General features: G+C 47.5%; 7 protein-coding genes across 7 annotated transcripts; 4 read left to right on the top strand and 3 right to left on the bottom strand.

The window, feature by feature from the left end:
* Positions 1 to 1,008: 1,008 nt before the first annotated feature.
* LACBIDRAFT_304781 (uncharacterized protein) lies at positions 1,009 to 1,973 on the top strand (the record flags this gene model as incomplete). The annotated part of the gene is made up of 2 exons (XM_001885108.1): positions 1,009 to 1,608; positions 1,662 to 1,973. 2 exons carry the CDS (start codon positions 1,009 to 1,011, stop codon positions 1,971 to 1,973), a joined length of 912 nt encoding a protein of 303 aa, XP_001885143.1.
* Positions 1,974 to 3,283: 1,310 nt separating this feature from the next.
* On the top strand, positions 3,284 to 3,714 carry LACBIDRAFT_304780 (uncharacterized protein; the record flags this gene model as incomplete). The annotated part of the gene is made up of 3 exons (XM_001885107.1): positions 3,284 to 3,294; positions 3,344 to 3,360; positions 3,413 to 3,714. 3 exons carry the CDS (start codon positions 3,284 to 3,286, stop codon positions 3,712 to 3,714), a joined length of 330 nt encoding a protein of 109 aa, XP_001885142.1.
* Positions 3,715 to 4,519: 805 nt separating this feature from the next.
* LACBIDRAFT_304779 (uncharacterized protein) lies at positions 4,520 to 4,934 on the top strand (the record flags this gene model as incomplete). The annotated part of the gene is made up of 3 exons (XM_001885106.1): positions 4,520 to 4,579; positions 4,631 to 4,659; positions 4,718 to 4,934. 3 exons carry the CDS (start codon positions 4,520 to 4,522, stop codon positions 4,932 to 4,934), a joined length of 306 nt encoding a protein of 101 aa, XP_001885141.1.
* A 417-nt stretch (positions 4,935 to 5,351) lies between these two features.
* Positions 5,352 to 6,331, bottom strand: LACBIDRAFT_304778 (uncharacterized protein; the record flags this gene model as incomplete). Its single annotated transcript, XM_001885021.1, has 6 exons — positions 5,352 to 5,537; positions 5,589 to 5,770; positions 5,828 to 5,923; positions 5,985 to 6,036; positions 6,087 to 6,201; positions 6,261 to 6,331. 6 exons carry the CDS (start codon positions 6,329 to 6,331, stop codon positions 5,352 to 5,354), a joined length of 702 nt encoding a protein of 233 aa, XP_001885056.1.
* Positions 6,332 to 8,514: 2,183 nt separating this feature from the next.
* Positions 8,515 to 9,613, top strand: LACBIDRAFT_304776 (uncharacterized protein; the record flags this gene model as incomplete). The annotated part of the gene is made up of 5 exons (XM_001885105.1): positions 8,515 to 8,679; positions 8,732 to 9,136; positions 9,188 to 9,281; positions 9,336 to 9,476; positions 9,525 to 9,613. 5 exons carry the CDS (start codon positions 8,515 to 8,517, stop codon positions 9,611 to 9,613), a joined length of 894 nt encoding a protein of 297 aa, XP_001885140.1.
* Positions 9,614 to 9,784: 171 nt separating this feature from the next.
* LACBIDRAFT_174636 (glycoside hydrolase family 16 protein) lies at positions 9,785 to 11,313 on the bottom strand (the record flags this gene model as incomplete). The annotated part of the gene is made up of 11 exons (XM_001885020.1): positions 9,785 to 9,921; positions 9,978 to 10,037; positions 10,084 to 10,171; positions 10,224 to 10,338; positions 10,393 to 10,506; positions 10,551 to 10,584; positions 10,642 to 10,711; positions 10,765 to 10,813; positions 10,866 to 10,898; positions 10,946 to 11,110; positions 11,162 to 11,313. 11 exons carry the CDS (start codon positions 11,311 to 11,313, stop codon positions 9,803 to 9,805), a joined length of 999 nt encoding a protein of 332 aa, XP_001885055.1. The 3' UTR covers positions 9,785 to 9,802.
* A 1,243-nt stretch (positions 11,314 to 12,556) lies between these two features.
* LACBIDRAFT_167767 (uncharacterized protein) lies at positions 12,557 to 13,204 on the bottom strand (the record flags this gene model as incomplete). The annotated part of the gene is made up of 2 exons (XM_001885019.1): positions 12,557 to 12,628; positions 12,677 to 13,204. Coding segments are annotated over 2 exons (600 nt in total), but the record flags the coding sequence as incomplete, so codon positions are not given.
* Between the last annotated feature and the right edge of the window lie 4,360 nt (positions 13,205 to 17,564).

The raw sequence follows: 17,564 nt of genomic DNA, 5'->3' as shown, positions 1-17,564 counted from the left end.
AGTAGAGAGGGCTGAGGTAGAGCTGACTAAGCGAGGTGGGAAGAAAACGTACCCAGGAAGGAAAGGTGTCATGATGGCAGGGTTGATTCCAGCGTTTGAAATCTATTCGAGGGGTCTGTACCCTCTGAATAGATTAAGGTTTATAACTGGGTGCCAACCAGGGCCTCCATCAAAGTTGAACCCTTACAAGACTCGGCATCCCGGCAAAAGACCCTAGATCTCGTCGATTTATTTAAATCTAGCGAATTTGTGTTACGGGAAGTCACCCATTCACATGCGAAATGAAGTACTCTGCAATAACCTGCAATAACCCAATGAGAGACTCGTTTATCTTCATTTAATGACTCGCCTTTACTCATTGAACCGATCGAATTTCAAAACTCATGACACGCGCCAGGCACATGATTGGACAAACACGGGCCTACATCGCCCAATTGTCTATACGCCTGGCGTAAGTATATGACGGCTACTTTGCTTTTTAAAACACTAAAACACCAATCACCTTTGAGATCAACAACACCATCCAGGAGTATCCAAGGAGTATCTGATCACGGACGCGGTTGCGAGTCTATGGTCGGCTTAAAACAGAGGGACACACCACTCACCAACCGCGTTAAAAAATCAAACAGACAATCCCATAAATTGGGCGTAAACCAGCAGAAGCTACGAACTTCGAAGACGGGAACAGGTCACCAATGATTATATAATGTACCAAGTGCAAATCTAACACGTGCAATCGCAGTTACATAGCCTCCTTTTTTTTCCTCAGCAACAGCGATCTGGAGCTTGGCTTCCCCGCTGCGTGGTTGGAGAGTCCTAGGGGCGCCACTACTGCTCACTAATTCGTACCATGCTTACTTGCAGCAAAAGAACTCCGCGGATGCGTCTGGCGGAGCTGACCAAGAGCTGACGCTGGTTCCGAAGGTACGCGCAAGCTACCGAGACTGAAAGCGCTCAAATAAATTGCCCTAACCTCTGGCCACGCGGATCCATTGAAACCCCACCCCAATGCTAACACTCTCAGCAATCCGAGCCGCCAACGCAGCGGCTTTCTCCTCCCATTCTCCAATTGCCGTTTTCGTCGGAGGCACCTCCGGAATCGGCCAGTCAATGGCGGAAGCCTTTGGTCGGCATACCAAGGGCAATGGACAGATCATCATAGTAGGCAGGAACCGTACCGCAGCGGATTCCATCATCGCCAAGCTCCCTCAGTCGAGCTCACACACCCGACCCCACAAATTCGTTCAGTGTGACGCTACGTTGATGAGGAACGTCCACGCAGCTTCGTCCGAAATTCTTGCTGATCACCCGAAGATAAATTTCCTTGTAATGTCCCCGGGGTTCATGACGACGAAAGGTCGGGATGAGACCGAGGAGGGGATTGATCGCAAGTTGGCTGTTCATTATTACGCGAGGTGGGCGTTCATCAATGATTTGATGCCTGCTTTGCAGAAAGCCAGTGAGGACGGTGAGGAGGCAAAGATATTTTCCGTTTTGGGCGCTGGAAAGGGTGCAGAGATCGGTGTGGAGGATCTGGGCCTGAAGAAGTCGTATTCAGGTCGAAAGGCTGGTTTGGCCGCACCGACGTATAATGACCTTATGATTGAGGTGCGCTAAGCATGACTTTTGAAAACCATCCATCTTTATCATGGCTCTCTTAGGCATTTGCGGAGCGACACCCCGATCTAACATTTATTCACGCCTTTCCCGGAATGGTTCGGACCAACATTCTCGCTGCATCCAGCACCCCTCTTCTGAAAGCCTCGTCGGGTATCCTCAGTTTATTAACCTATCCGCTTTCGACCGCCCCAGAAGATTGCGCTGAATACATGTGGCACGCGTCGCTGAATCATTCCAAAGACGCGTTTCGGACAGGATCGAAGGGTGAGAACCTGAAGACGAAGAATTATTTTGGAACGGAAGAGCAGCGGAGGAAGTTGTGGGATCATACAATCGAAGCTACAAGTACGTGAATCCAGTGCGCAAGAATTAGAGCCGTCGTCTGTGACACAGGGCCGCGTTTCAGGATGTGGGTTAACTGGTGCCAGTAAATGCGACACAGTGGGTCCGGGCGGGTATAACGGTTGACAGCCAGCGTTGCTAAACTATTGCCCAAAGGGGCAGTGAAGGACCCGTGAAGGACGACCAAACACTGAACTTCCCTTGTAAGATCGTGACAACCTCTTAGATGGGATCCATGCAGAATCTTTTGGGCGGAGAAGGTGCCCTGGATCCATTCGGGCTATCTTAGTCATGAATACATCAAAAACATCAAATCCTCACCTTGTTCATTGAAGAATTGACTTATGGTGACTTTTTCAGACTGCGGCTTCTACGACTATGTTTTGTAAGCTGAACCTTTTTGATCCTGCCACCATCTACTTACTGGAGATTAACCTACCTCACAAGAGCTCGTGGTTCGAACGAACTCGAACTATCGATAGCTCGAACGAAAGATCTGGAGCAGTTCAACGTCAGTGTGAGATTTCCCAGATGGTGGGCACGAGATGGGAGATAGGTTCAATACAGAGGTGGCGTAGTTAAGGGAGCTTTTGGGGAATACTGAGGAACGACGAGGCACGGATTCAACTTACGTTCATCTTGCCAGGAATGCCGACCGGAAGTTTGCCGCTGTTTACGACGTTCAAGGAACCGGACGCGAATGGCTACGATGGGAATACGGCTGAGTGCACCCGAATGGCAATTTCCTTGGAGAGTTCATGGCGATGTGATCATCATGACATGATGAATGGGAAGCTGAGAAAGACGCGCGTTGCCGCTGTGCTCGTTAGACGTTTAACCTTCCGTATTCGACGAAGGTTAGGTAAAGGTGACTTGTCGTAGGTGGGCAGATCGTTCATGTCCTGCCTTTTTTTTCCGCACGGCTAACGAGTACTTGACAAGGCAGAAAATTTAATTTTTCTTTATCTACGGATGTAAATCTATAATTGGGAGAGATCTACATCATCCAGGGTCCTCACGTGGGAAGTCCGTTTATCGGGCCCCGGAATGAATTATAGATCACTTGTTTTGCCATTCAGCTTGCGGATGCTCATCCTCTTCACCTGCTGGCTTTCTCAGATGGTCGTCGCCGCCACTTAGACTAACGATAGAATTTGACAAGTTTTGGATAGAGCTCAATTCATGTCCCCGCCCCCCCAACCGCCGTCACCGCCACCTTTCCCTCCTCCGTCTGGTCCACCACCGACTGGTCCACCGCCTTCGCTTCCTGTGCGCGAAATGGATTTATAACGTATATTTTGTCACTAAGTGAAGCTTCAGGATGTTCTCACAGCGTGTGCACCTGTGCTATACACTTACATCGATAACTGTGTCGTCATAGCTGGTTTCGCAATCCTAGTAAGTGGTTCTCTGCCTGTTTACCACGTAGCTAACAAAAAATTGCATCTAGGTATACGATTATTTTTGCACCTTGGAGAAGGAGGTAACTATGAAACTGATCACTGTGATCAGCCCATATGCTTGGGTATTGACGATCCACGACAGGTAACATATGCATGGTCATGCCCACGGTCTCTTGGCCTCATCCTTTTTTATATGAATCGTTATCTTCCGTTTATAGACCAATCACTTGTCCTTTACAGTAAGATTTCAATATCATGTATAATTTTCTCTGACATCATCGCAGTCAAGTTCGCTGCGATCCCTCCAAAGGTCCACCCCTCAGACAGAACAAGACTTTACCCATACTGATTTGAACATGTTAGAAATGTGTTATACTCTACGGAGTGGCAACGGGTTTGTCGGGGGTATTTTTTGTCTGTCTGTTCTCAACTTGAACCTTTTCATAGCCTTAATCGCTGTTGGATTATTATCTGCCCAGAGTAAGATTTCACAATCACATATATTCTCGACAATTCATTGTGCTTCTTTAGTTATTATAACGCTGAGAACATGTGGAATGTGGGCAAGACGGCGGTGGGTGATGGTGACACTAGGGGTACTTACGCTGGTATGATCAAGCCCGTCTATCTTTTTCATCACTCACACTCAACTCAGATATCCCTCCTCTTTGGAATCTGCATAACATTCTACCAAATTAAATTTGTGAACGGCGCGTCAACCATTTGCTTCCGAATTACATTGCGGCTGACCTAGAACAGTCGAAATGACTCCTCTGGGATACTCTCTGATTCTTTCTAGAGTCCCAACGCTCTGCGCATTCATTTTTTCTTTTCTGTCTGAGTCAGGTGCGTTCTAGAGAGCCTTGTACTGTGACAAACGGACGCAAACCGTCGCACAGTGATTGTGATACTGACAATCATCAGAGCATACCAATATTGTAAGTGCGGTTCTGACCATAGACATCTTCACTCTGACCCTCGCTTGTGCAGTTCAGCAATCAAGATCTCCATGGGTAGTTCAGATATATAAAAGCGGTATGCAATTCCCCATATTTTGACGATCATTTCCTTAAATCAGCTTGGATAGGAATTATCTACTGCATCTTTATTATTTGTACGCGCAGTGTCACCTCTTCACCTGTCCGAATTACCCCATGATTTTATTCTCTTTAGGTTTGAGCTCAATCAACATCCTCCTTATGGCCGTTAGCACGGTACGCTTCAAAGTCTTCTTCTTTCGTTTATATCCTTTACACTCATTACAGCTGGGAGCATATGGAAGCATTTTTAACCTGTGCGTATCACTTTTCTGTACTCTTTTAATCCATGTATAACGGATCAACAACAACTAGTCCAACACGTGTCTTCCATTCCATCTTTGGGAATCGAATAATGCTTCTAATTCTTCGGTACCGACATCAGCGAATGCAAGACACCCATGAGAGGGATAGTACTTCAAATGTATTTCTTACAAGTTTTGAGGAAGGGACAGACTGGGGTGTCTCTCAACACAGTGATATTGAGTTGGTGGAATGTGCTGAGGGGAGAGGGGAAGAATCCATTACATGACTTTTCTTGCTTAAATATTGTGTGCTGTCTTGTCAAATGACAGGCTTGAATGGCAGTAAGCGTCGTTTAGCTGGATGATAATAATGAAAGCCTGGCATGACAGCGAGGCAGAGGCATTCAAGTTAACTTCTTGGTCATCTCGTGACCTTATTGTTTACGCGTTCGATTTGTTTGTATTATCATATTTACAGAGAACGTTTCATAGTATGTATCTACCCTAGTTCCGAGGATTGTAAGGTCGGAGACAAGCCAGACGTTAAATGAAATAAATATTAATCACAATACTACACAGTAGAAGCAAGTTCCCTGTCTAAGACAGTTGAGGCAGGTTTTTTCTCGGCCACAAACGAATCTGACCCCTCCGCCATAACGACTTCTTTTGGGTGAAGCCCGCATCCGTATCACTCTGCTCAGTGGTTAAACCCTCCAAGGTAATTGCCTCAGTTCGATGCGCACCCCTCCTCCAGTCGTCTTGGATTTGAATCCGAATCGTAGAGAGCTCATTGGTTTCGAAGGAGGCGAGAGGTTCGGGTCCTCCGTCGCAATATGAAAGATAAACGTGATGATAGCATTAAAATTGCAGACAATGGCGCTGATGGAAGACTTGCAGATTATCGTTGAGTATGAGCGCGATTTCAAATGTTCGGTACGCACCTGCAAAAGCGATGCCAGTGCCTCGGTTAACCCACCACCGTTCAGCATCACCGTAAACGCGTGATTAAGGCTTACAGCAGTCATGATGATTGTTGTAGAAAGGATGGTTATGATCCGAATTTTTTGGGGTTTGGACAGCGTCGTCCTCCATACCAAGCGAATGGCATCACCCACAACATCCGCTAATATCGTTAACATTAAAAATGGAGTCGAAATAAGCAAGGTAGTAAACTACTCACTTGTCAATTGTATGATTGCAATCCTTGTTGGTAAGACACACATTGAATGATCCAAACTCCATTTATTCCTTGCCTGGCACGTCCAAACAAGTTGAACTGTAAGGGCAATCCACGTCACCATGAACGCAACTGCAATCCAATTAAGAACTTGACGCACGGTTCCGACAGATATGCGTATCACTGTGAAAAGGATGGAAATCCTGGACGCCCTAAATCAAACATGAGTAGAGCAGTGATAACGGAGGAGGACCTTTATTACCAAACCGCAGCGATGTAGCCTCTGCAAGGTATTGTTGGCCAACATCGAGGTTTGTCGTTCTATAGCATGACTGACAGGTAATAAAGGGTGACCTTTGTGTGATCCGAGTAGTAAGCTGTGGGGGAAAGTTCGTGAGGCTTTACTCGACGATTTGCGAAAAAAAATGCTACGTACTAGAGTCGCGGAACATAAGCTCGAAAGTTGGTAACCAAATGATCATGATGACTGCTGTCAAGCCCGCCCATGCGTCATCCCACCAAATGTGAGACGTGCGGTCTCTGCGCCATAGGCGAAACATTGTCGTCAAAATGCTGAACGGAGTGAGTACAAAGTTTGTGACTGGAAAAATTTCGTCAGTACTACAAGTTGAAATCGCAAAAGGGCATGATCGTGTACTTCTCATATCCAAAGTGGTGGGAACGCGGAGTGTCATCTTGAAAGAACTTCCTTTGCGAAGCGGGGGTTGAGAGAATGTTGAAGGAGGGCGACATGGTCAGAGATATATGATGCTGGTACTGGTCGCTGAATTGGGGAGGACCCTCCGCGCGGTCAGGACCACAACATCGAAGGAAAGTTGAATGCTATATTCACCAGATGACTTGATACCTGGGTCAAGTGAAACTACGAGTCGTCAATGTGGGCGAACAAAATAATTCAATGGTTGAACCCCGAATTGACTTTGAGGGATCAGCAGCAGGGAAAGCGGTGCATGCGAGTTTCCATGCGACCCTTCCGTTTGATGTGTATCATATTTCCATAGGTGGACCGTGGGTCTCGGAACCCGAAGTAAACCAATGAAATAGGCAGGGCGAAAAAAAATAATTCACCTCACTGATCTTGGTTGTTAGCGGAAGAAAACCATTGAGGGCTTCGGGTTACACCGAGATAGGATCGCAAATCAGAAGCGGTCGTGGTCGTCATGGGAGATCACGAGTCCCCACAGCCCCGTGCAGCGCGGAAAAGATCATAACAATCTCATTCGTGAAAAAGAAAGACACCAAAGGAGATAAACATGCGTTTCACCTGTCGCTCTTACTTTATTGGTACCGAACAGACCTAAAACGCAAGGGGGTCTTAGGATTCCAAAGTCCGACCGGGGGTTGGGTAGGTAGGTCAGCCACAGGCTGAGAAAAAAAAAATATGGAACCCTCTACAAAATGATCTAAAAACAGTCCTGGAAGGCCATCCCCTGTGAATTAGTAGTGCTAGTGCACTCCAAAGCATGTAGATCAGTCCGAATTCAATGATATTGAAGTTGTATTGAAGCATTATATAATATTTCTTCAAGCTTATCTAATCTCCACCAAGTGTCAATGTCACAAAGCTCATCTTGAAGGTGGAGAAATGGAAGCTGGCACAACCAAAGAAATACAGTCACTAAACATCACTTACAAGTTACTGGCAAGTTGTTTAGAAACTTGTTCTTGATACCAATTATGTAAAACACCACATGCCCAATGACATTGATATGGGAAACTTTCGCCGAGTTGAAAGAGAAGATGGAACAGTCGTGCACGTGTCACGATTTGTAATCGGCTTTCTCCGTGTCTACGACGTTTGTGCGTCTTTGTGGTATTGATCCCGTAAGTACTCTACATTTCTGCACTGCTGATTGTCCCTTCATCTGTTTGCTCTCACACTAACGCCTCCTGCCGCTCTGGCTCCACTGTTCGGAGACAGTGCCCGAACAAAAACCCTCGCACCTTTGCGAATTCGTACACTTACGCGCCGCGGCGCAGCGGTGGACGTTCCCCGACAGTGGAAGAATTTGCAGCGGATGCTTCCAACTTCCACCTTTCACGAGTTCATAACACAGACCTACTTGACAGAGGTAAGTTTCTCTTTGAAATTCAGCTGTTCGATAACTATCGTTACAGTAGTAGGTGTTCATAATTACTTCTCAGTCGTGAAGCCACCGTCACGAGCTGTTTGTTGCCGGATGCAGTCTCACAGTTGCTTACAACAATCATTACGAGACTGGATTCGGATCTTTTCGTTCCAGGTGTCAGTCACAATAATCAAACTGGTCAAACTTCGAGCTTCAGACGTTCACGAACCTCCAGAACCTCACGCGTGCGTCGAATGATCTGATCAGAGTCGAAGGAGCGCTTGATGGTGATATAAAGCTCAAATACGACGGCCACTTGAAACTAAACCTACACCTCTCAACTCAGCATGTGGTCCAACCTCAGACGTTTTTTGACGCCTCTTGGTCTGGCAATACCGTTGATCTCGTCCGACTGCGCGTCGACTACGTCCATTCTTAATAGGACGGCCTTCATCTTTACATTGTTCGTGTTGCAGAACAGTTTCAATGTGATTCTTGTCTAACAATTCCATCCATTTAGTGGGGACAGGTAAGCATACTTCTGATTCCGTCATCCTAACCTTTCTGATACTCTTCATTCAGCTATAGTAAGTAAAATCTATGCAAATTACTATCTCGGTGTGCGATGAGCTGCGGTGGCTAGCTACGAACGGATGGTCCGGTCATGGCAACCCTCTCGCCTCTCATAAAATCGAGTGCACAACCGCCGGTCCCAACTGGGCCATCTCACTTACCGATCTCGTGGGACATTCGACTCTTATTGATGTTCGTCTCCTTCAACCCGGCAATCCGTTTTTCCTAAACTCTTTTCAACCAGCTTGCAGTCAGCGGTGCCGTCTCCGATTCAGACATCATTAAATCACAACCGGTTGATTTCCGCGGACAAACAACAGCCTTCCTGAACTACGTCGCTCGCTCCCGCAACGTACCGTGGACAAGCCGCAATTCCATTTTTACCATCACATTTGGAAGTGAGGAGGATAGTTATTCCGAATCACGATCACGCGCTGATTTGTTCACAGCCAATGACGTGAACCTCTCCTTCAAAAACGCGCAGGGAAACGGAACCTCAGTCTATTCGAAAGATCTAACATCTTATTTCAACACAGTCGATAAGCTTTACAACGCAGGCGCGAGGCAGTTTGTGTTCAACAACGTCGTTCCTTTTGACCGAGCCCAGATCGGAATCGATCAAGGCGGCAAACTCGCCGCTAAACTCAAGGTACCTATCTGTCCGCCCTATCAAAGCCGCAATTTTTTCATGTACTCATAGGACAACATCAACGAATTCAACTCCCAACTCGCCGCCAAAGCTGCTAGCTATTGCTCTTCTAAACGCGATATCACTTGTCAAGTCTTTGATACTCGTGAGTCCGCCTTCGTCTTCCAAGCATATCGACCATCTCAATACGTTAACAAAGATACGACTTTCGCAAATGTGATGGACAACTATGCTGCTTATGGATTCGCAACTCCCTCTGGGTACTGTGCCGCATATGCTAATCAGCGAACTTGCAATGTCGTTTCGCAAGACCGGTCTTGCCTTGGACCCATTTCTTCGTGTAAGTCGTGTTTGTGCTTGCGCGGAATTGGAATGCTTACTTGGTTAGACGTTTGGTGGAATGATCTGCACCCTTCATGCGCCGCGGACCTCGTTTGGGCAAAGGCGTTGAAGGTTCAGCTTTCGTATGTTTCTTGAGAGCGATTGATATTCGATAAAGTTTAAGTATGTTGGATGATGTTCTACGTGTTCAACCGTTCCAGGTACAGGGCAGATATTCCTGTATTTCATGTAAAGACTGGCCTTGATGTCAAATACAGTTGATTTTCAAATACTAATAGCTTGCAATAGCAAGAAAAATCCCAGTGAACGACGAAGGAGCTGAATCTATTTAAAAGGTTGCCTTTCCCGGCGATATTTGTTTTTCCGAAAGTCCTGGTACACACGAATCGAGGCGAAGTCAAAGTACGCGTCGGTAAAAGCGGACGCATTGTAATTGACGTAGTCTTTACAATGAACTTCAGTCATTTTATGGCAGCCGGGGGATTTGGCGAGAACTCACCAACACAGGTCGAGGGGCATCCAGTGCCCTGACTATACGTAGAACCAGCCCAGTCCCCACCTACACAGTTTATAGTCATGGTTACCAGCTCGAGGAAGGCACTTACACAGAGTGAGATTGATAATGATATTCTGCGAAGCAAAATGGGTCGAGAAGTTGCAAAAGGTGTTGGGGAAGTACGCCGCAGGCGTTCCCTGCTCGCAAATCAAAAACTCACGGAGATCACAGACACATAAAGGCACCTACCCATGCGTCGGGATTGACGAATGAACGTGCGTGAGCTACATCCGATGGTACATCACAGTTGTTCCTCGACCAGAACCAAACTTTGAAGTAAGTCTGTGATCGTTCCATAGCATACCTGTCGGCATCGGCTATACGTAACATACATATGAAGGCGCAATAAAAGGCGAACCATCCACCTCCATTCGTATTCAATGCTGGCCCAAAACTGGAAGCCGTTGGAAACTTGACGCCGCATCCCGCATTGAAATTGAGCGTCACGTCGCATGTGTCGTAGGTAGGAGTTCTGGATTGGGGATAAGTACCCAGTTAAGATTATGCTGTACTCACCCCGCCATCGTACGATTAGTTGACATCACACAGTCTGTGATGATATAGATGGGGTGATAAGTAACACGATTCAAGTCGAAGTATTCCTTACCAGGACTTGTATGTAATGTCGCTTGATTAGTTCCTTGATCGTTGACACCTTCCATGATATCGATTTCCCCCTGTATCATTAGATCATTAGTGAGGCTGGAAGAAGCATCAAAGTTTTACGAACACCATTTGGCCAGTTCGCTTCAAGAGTTTCCCATATAGCTGGCCATGTCCTGTGAATATCGTAGCAGAGGGCAAGATATGTTTTTGGGGGGGTGAACGTACCCGCATCCTTGCGGTATGTGTCGTACGTCAAAGCTAGCGAAAATTCAGGACGAATATATAATTAGCGAAGGATAACGTACATCGCAACGTGAGAAGTGTACGTCTTCTTTGATCGAATCCTGACCGAGTTTCTCCCAGGACCGTTTGGATCGAGCACAGTTTTGAAATCCGTTCGAAGGATGAACGTATCGGAGGTAGCGTAAGTCAGGTTTTGATGAATTGAAGTTAGCTTATCGACATAGGTCCTGTATAGCTAAGTATCTCGGGATGGACTAGATAAAAATGAGATTACTCACACTCTTCCATGCGTCGGGTCCTCAATCGCCTCCCATTCAAAGAAGCGGTAGAAGCCTGGGCCGTAAACCTCATCGGAGAGTGAATAGATCGCCCCGTAGGCGCGGGCAGGAATCAAAAGGATGGTGAGGGCAATGAACGTGTTGAACCTCATTGAAAGTTCAAGAGGGGGGACTTGAATGCACCTTTCTTCTTCGCTGCTTCGTTATAAATATAAAGGAACTTCGGCAGAGCCTCGGACACCCTAAAAAAGCACTGAAGCGAAAATGGCATCGATTTTTCCTGTCAAAAAAGGACCAGTCAACGGCGTTATGTAAATCCTTGATCCCCACCAGAAATAGAGCTTGGGGCGTTGTTTCTGAAGTGGTTTGTGGTCTGATGCAGAGGATTAAAATGACAACTTACCTTCTCATTAACAATAAATACATTGCGAAGTTTCCATGTTCCAACTTCCGCGCCTATGAGAATGGCTCTCGAATGCAACTCGAATGGGTAGAAAAGTTTGAGAAAAGTACTTGAGTTACCAGCGGTGATAATGCTGGCATTCTATAATGGGAATCGGGGAATGGACGAAGTACTCACCCACTCATCTCCTCACTTCAAATTCTGCCAGTGAAACGTCTGACGCTTGTGTAGAGATTTGAGGCCTGAAACCCTTGAACTACACCTGTTCAAACGTGTTGGTTGTAACGTTACCGTAGGAAAGACGAGTCACGACCAGAAGTCAGCTTTCCGAAGGCCACCGGTGACCCATAGCCCAGCAATTGGATATGAGAGTTTTCAAGAGACGCGCACGACAACTTGAAAGTTGGGTTGCAAACCTTGTGGTCACGGGTTGGCACAAACGTATCACGTGTTAACGTCGCGTCAGCTTTGCAGGCCAATAGCCTACGTAGTTTTTGTAGCAACAGGCAAGATGTGGGGGGGTGATGCAGGGAGCAAGATCATGATGTATGAAAAGAGTTTTAACGCAACCAAAAAGAAACTGTGCAGAGATACTTATTGACCATGGGGCCCGAACTAACTCTGAAACGACTCGCGTAGTACTTTACGACTGAATATACTGGATTCAGAATAGATTTGCTATTATATATGAACATTTTTCGAAGGCTATAATTCCGCCCAAATTGAGAGTACATATCGGTAAGATATAGCTACTCATTCTTCGTAGATTCCCAACTATGCTCCCACAACTTCTTCCTCTGTGCCTCAGTTCCAAAGTATCTCTTTTTGCCGAGGTTCTCCCCATGCGATCCGATTCTGAACGCGCCTTTGGTGCTGTTGAATATCCCATGCCACATATACTCGGCGCAATCTTCAGGGGCCGTCGAGACGACGTATGTCAAGCCATTTATAATACCTGAGGTCGCTCGGAGGATCGTCGATTGAGCGGAGGATAGAATGTTAGTGCGTACGAAACCTGGGTAGGCGTGGATAAAGGTGAGGTCTTGATTTCGTTCAGCGAGTTCCTGCACAAATTTTGAGTACTCAATCATGAGAGAAAAAATGTCACACACCTCCATCATAAGATCGGTGTAAGTCGGCGAAGCAAGCGCGGCTTTGGCCACAGAGAATGATTTTTTCAATCCCAAATCCTCAACGTCAATCTCCCCACCCTTCCCAGCGCCCAACACCGAACACACTTTCGCGTCCTCCCCATCTTCCTTTGCTCTCTTCAACGCAGGCAACAACCCATTCGCAAAAGTCCACCTGGCATAATAATTCAGCGCCAACTTCCGATCAATCCCCTCCTCCGTTTCATCTCGACCCTTCAACGTCATGTACCCAGGAGACATGATGAGAAAGTTTATCTTCGGATGGCGCGAGAGGATTTCCTTGGTCGTAACGTGTACGTTCTTCATGAGTGTCGCATCGCATTCGATGAACTCGTGAGTGACGCCTGGGGTCGTTGGTTTGGGGAGTTTGGCGATGATGGCGTCAGCGGCGGCGCGATTCCTCCCGGCAATGATAATCGTTGCGTTGCCTTGTGTGTATTTCCCCAAGGCTTCAGCCATGGCTTGGCCAATTCCAGAGGTGCCCCCGACGAAGAGGGCTACGGGTGGGTAGGACGGAGAAAAAGCGGCGTTTGAAGATCGGATTGAGGCGAGAGATGACATGCTTGATTTTGAGAAGAAGGTGGTGGCCACGGCGAGGAGAAGAGGTAGGAGGATGAAGGCAATGTATTTGGAAGATGGCATTCGAAGAAGAGCCTCTTCGCACACGGCCTTTTGTATGGGGCTAGTGACACGCGTCTTCTCGGCATAACAATGAATGCCGGCAAACGCGTCGTCAAATCACGTGCAGCGCTTACTCTAGGCTGAGTCCGAGCTGATATTGTAACCTTCCTGGCAATTGTTCCTTGCAAAGTAGGGTTGGATAGATCGGTATGATATGTGGTGGTGTAGATGATGCTCTGTTAAACCTTCATGGTAGAAAAAGCCGAGGACAGCTTGGACGCGAGAGAACTGAGAGCATTGTCATAATCGACGGGATATCCTCATTGGAGTGGTTTTGAAAAGAATGCTATCGACGTGGGCCGTTGATACAAATTTGGGTCCGCTCATAAGCCATTTTCATTAGACGCAAGTGCTGTGCGCCGTCGGTTTCATTTGTGGGAAGGAAATTGCCGGGCGATCATCGACATGAGGAAGAGCCCGGTAAGGATGGCGGGAAAGAAAAAATAGTAGAGGCGTATCGTCATGACCGCGTTCATTGAGATCCAAAGATAGGAAATCACAGCGCTTGAAGACAGCTGAACTTCAGTGGTTTCCGGCTAATTCCAATGAAAGGGATGATCGCTGCTCTTGAGTGGCCAACGAGTGGCGATCATTCCATTACCCTGATCGTTGGTTTAGAGATATTTAGGTGGACGAAGATGGAAACCTACACCAAACATATTGGTAAGACGAACTTCTCCAATCACTTCCAGAGACTTGCACAGAATAATATTGAGAAGGCGAGCAGATTTTCATCCACCGCCGTCAAAACTTAGTGGTGCGAAAAAACGCAAGGTAATGCATTCAATAGGAGGCAGGCGAGAGACGATAGACCGCAAGCAAGAAACATCGGAGCGAAATCGCCCTCTTTAGACTCGGAGGGATGAGAGCACCAAAAAATTCTTCCAAACGAATCCGTTCAAAGAAGACCTGCGGGCGTGGCAGAGACATGGCGGAGCGATAAATTGTTGGATAGTTGACGATCAGTAGAGAAACCTCATCAGGAACATTTGAGATCATGTATGATTGTGTTTAGGTTGTGGTGGGAACACTAGTGTGACTGGACGATCATGTGGTGTGACAATCGCCTTGATAAGTTATCATGTGACCCTCCTCTTCACTTTTGTTTACTCTGGCTCAACTCTGGCTTTGCGTAGACTACATATCATTGACATATCAAGGTTTCAACACCTCGAGTCTTCGGCATAGTATTTGAGTCACCCAAAGTCAATGCAAGGTTTGACCAAATACTTATCTCCCTTGCAATGTTTGCAGCTCTTGCGTAGGGGTAAATTTCTGCTCAGGCTCAGGTTCCGAAGCGTGCGCTTCAACTTTCTGGCGCGAAGGCTACTATATTCAACGCGTCGTTCGGCCGACCGAAGAAGTACCTTACAGCAAATGCCAAGCAGGAATTTCGAGTAACTTTTCCATTTCCGTGGCCGATCTCAAGGACAAACCGTTAAGCCTAAACTTGAAGCACGCAATTCTTCACTGCACTAAGATTACGATCTGGTCTCCCATTTTTACAAAGCAAAGTTTCTATTGTACAAAGACGTTATCGTAACAGTATATGACCGCCGTGAATCCAAAAAAAAAAAAAGCGAAAGAGGAGACAGAAATATATAGCATTACGTGATTACAAGATACCCTTTTCGCGCTCGTCCATATGTTTACTGTCGGTAGTGTGGACATGCCCCTCATCGAGGTTGTTCAACTCATCTTCCCTGTGGTCGAGGTCGCGCACTGACCACCAGAAAGCGAGCCCCGATACACCAGCGAGGACACCCATAACGCCGTAGTTCCATACTAGCAGAGGGTCGGAGGAAAGGGCTGACGAGACATTAGTGCCGTGAAATAAAAGGGGAGAAGGGGGTAACTCACAAACGAAGGCTTCTCCAATAGCACTTGACAGCGCGCTCATAAACAGGAAGACGCTCATAACAAGGGACCTCATGTTCTTCGGGGCTTTAGTGAAAGCGTACTCAAGCCCAGTGATAGAAGCCAAAATTTCGGATATGGCGATGAGGACGTACGCGCCCGATTGTATCCAGACGTTCAGGGGAGAGACCTGGTCGGCGGGGCATGAGGAGGCGAGATACCCGCAGGGGTTGGTCTTGTAGATGTAGTGCTGAAGGACGGCAGCCCAAACCATGGATGCGGCGCCGGTGTAGAAGCCAAGGGTGATCTTCTTGAGGGCGGTGAAGTTAATGCCTACACGACGAAGGAGGGGGTAGACCTAGAATTGGAGGTGAGTGGAAGCGTGGCAGAGACGAGTGGGGAAGCTCACGATGAGATCGCACACTGGGATCAGGATTAGGAGAGCAAAGGGGTCCAAGTTGGAGAGGACGTCATTGGGCACATTGTGCGTAGACATGGTGGCGGCTTGTGATGTGAGATTGTTGTTAAGCTGGTTATACGTCAACCCTACAAGAACGTCAGTTGCGTAAAAAAACAAAGGAGCATCGAGAGACGTACAGTATAGGGGGTACCAGCAGAACACTCCGCAAGCCTTGATACCTCGCTTCACTTCATCAACCCAGACGTCGTCGAACGTCATCCACGAAGGCCTGTTCTCGGGGGTATGGTTGCTCGGCTTGGCCTTGTCCCAGAATCCATCAGCATTGAAGTTCCTGTACATCCTCACGGGATTCCAGCTCCATTTTCCACGAGCAGCATACGCCCATAGACGAAGAGAGGAGGCAAGAACGGAACCCGTTGGTGGAGAGCGCTGGTACTTATTACGTCCGATCCATAGGACGACGGGGCAGAGTAGGAAAACAAGGGTAGGAAGGGTATAAGCAAGCCAAAATCCGACGTACTAACAAAAAAAATATCAGAGTGGGTTGTAACGCGGAAGACGAAAGAAACCCACTTTCTCAGAATAAGACATCCCAATTTGGCCAACCAAGGCACCGACGTTGATAAACATGTAAAAGTACTGAAAGGGGTAAGCGTATTGCCCGATTCGGTTGAAACGTGTCTAGCGTACCATGTACACACGCGACACCGTCAACGCAGGATCCACAATGACACGCTCGCCGTTCGGGCGGGTGATGACGAAGAGCTTTGTGCGTTTATACTGCTCCGCGACGAGGGGGGATATATTGGCCTTGAACAAACCCGTTCCCAAGCCCATAACAATGAGGGCAACGGCGAATGCACCGACGGCACTTGATTTCTCGATGATGCCTGGGACGGCGGCGACGACGAGGATAACGTGTCCGACGAGAGCAACGAAGACGGCGATACAGATGGTGTTGAAGCGGCCGAGGTAGGTATCAGCGATGTAAGCCCCAAGTAATGGCGTCACGTAGCACCTGGAAGCGTGGTGTTGGTGAGATAGGCGTTGGCAACTACGATCGTGGGGACGTGCTCACCAAAACTGATAAAAGGTCGTGAGACCAGTGGAAGCGCGCTGGCCTAACCCGAGAGCACCCGATTGATACTTGTCGAAGCCTGCACCCGTATGGGAGCCAGGGGGAAGAGGTTGTTGGATGTAGTTGGTGAAGACAACGCTTGAACCGTAGAACTGGTGTAATGGAAGGTAAGTCACGACGACAAAGGGTGAAAATGAGCGAAAGGGTCGTACAGAGAACCGTTCAGCCAATTCCACGACAGCGATGACTAAAAATAATTTTTGAGCGAAAGAAGGAGGAAAAAAATGGGGTACGACTCACGGTAAGCGTTCCAGGGGATAGTATCAGCCACACGTCTTAGCGTAGCCCTCTCCTCGTCTGTCGGAAACTCAAGACCATCGTGAATGTCATCGAGCTCATGGCTGTTGACATCGGAGCCGTTGGCATACGACACCTGCTCGGTGTCTTTCTTCATGTCGCCCATAGCCTCGAAGACCTCGTCGTCGTGTTGCATGGCGGGCAAGGAGTGGAGGTGGGTGTGGGAGCGTGAAAACGCTGTGTGGGGAGCGGTGCGGAAGGTGCACGTAAAAAGGAGAAGAAGACGGCTGCCGGTCGTTTTCGTGATTTCTTTCCCTCATTCTTATAGCGTCGGGCTTTGATAGGCCAGTGACTGGCTGCACATGGAATCATGGAGAGATCGCGAATTATTTTTAGCTAGGTAGAAAATTGCGTGACGATCGATCGAGATCTGAAGGAATTTTGCCGGGGCGGACCGTTGATCGGTCTGGGCTTGTTTTGTGGGTTTTGACGACATTATTGCTTGTGGTGAAAAG

Source organism: Laccaria bicolor, genomic scaffold, assembly GCF_000143565.1.
Source record: "Laccaria bicolor S238N-H82 LACBIscaffold_29 genomic scaffold, whole genome shotgun sequence".
NCBI classification, from domain to species: domain Eukaryota; kingdom Fungi; phylum Basidiomycota; class Agaricomycetes; order Agaricales; family Hydnangiaceae; genus Laccaria; species Laccaria bicolor.
Note: the sequence above shows the minus strand (reverse complement) of the source record. Positions and strands in the feature narration are given on the sequence as shown.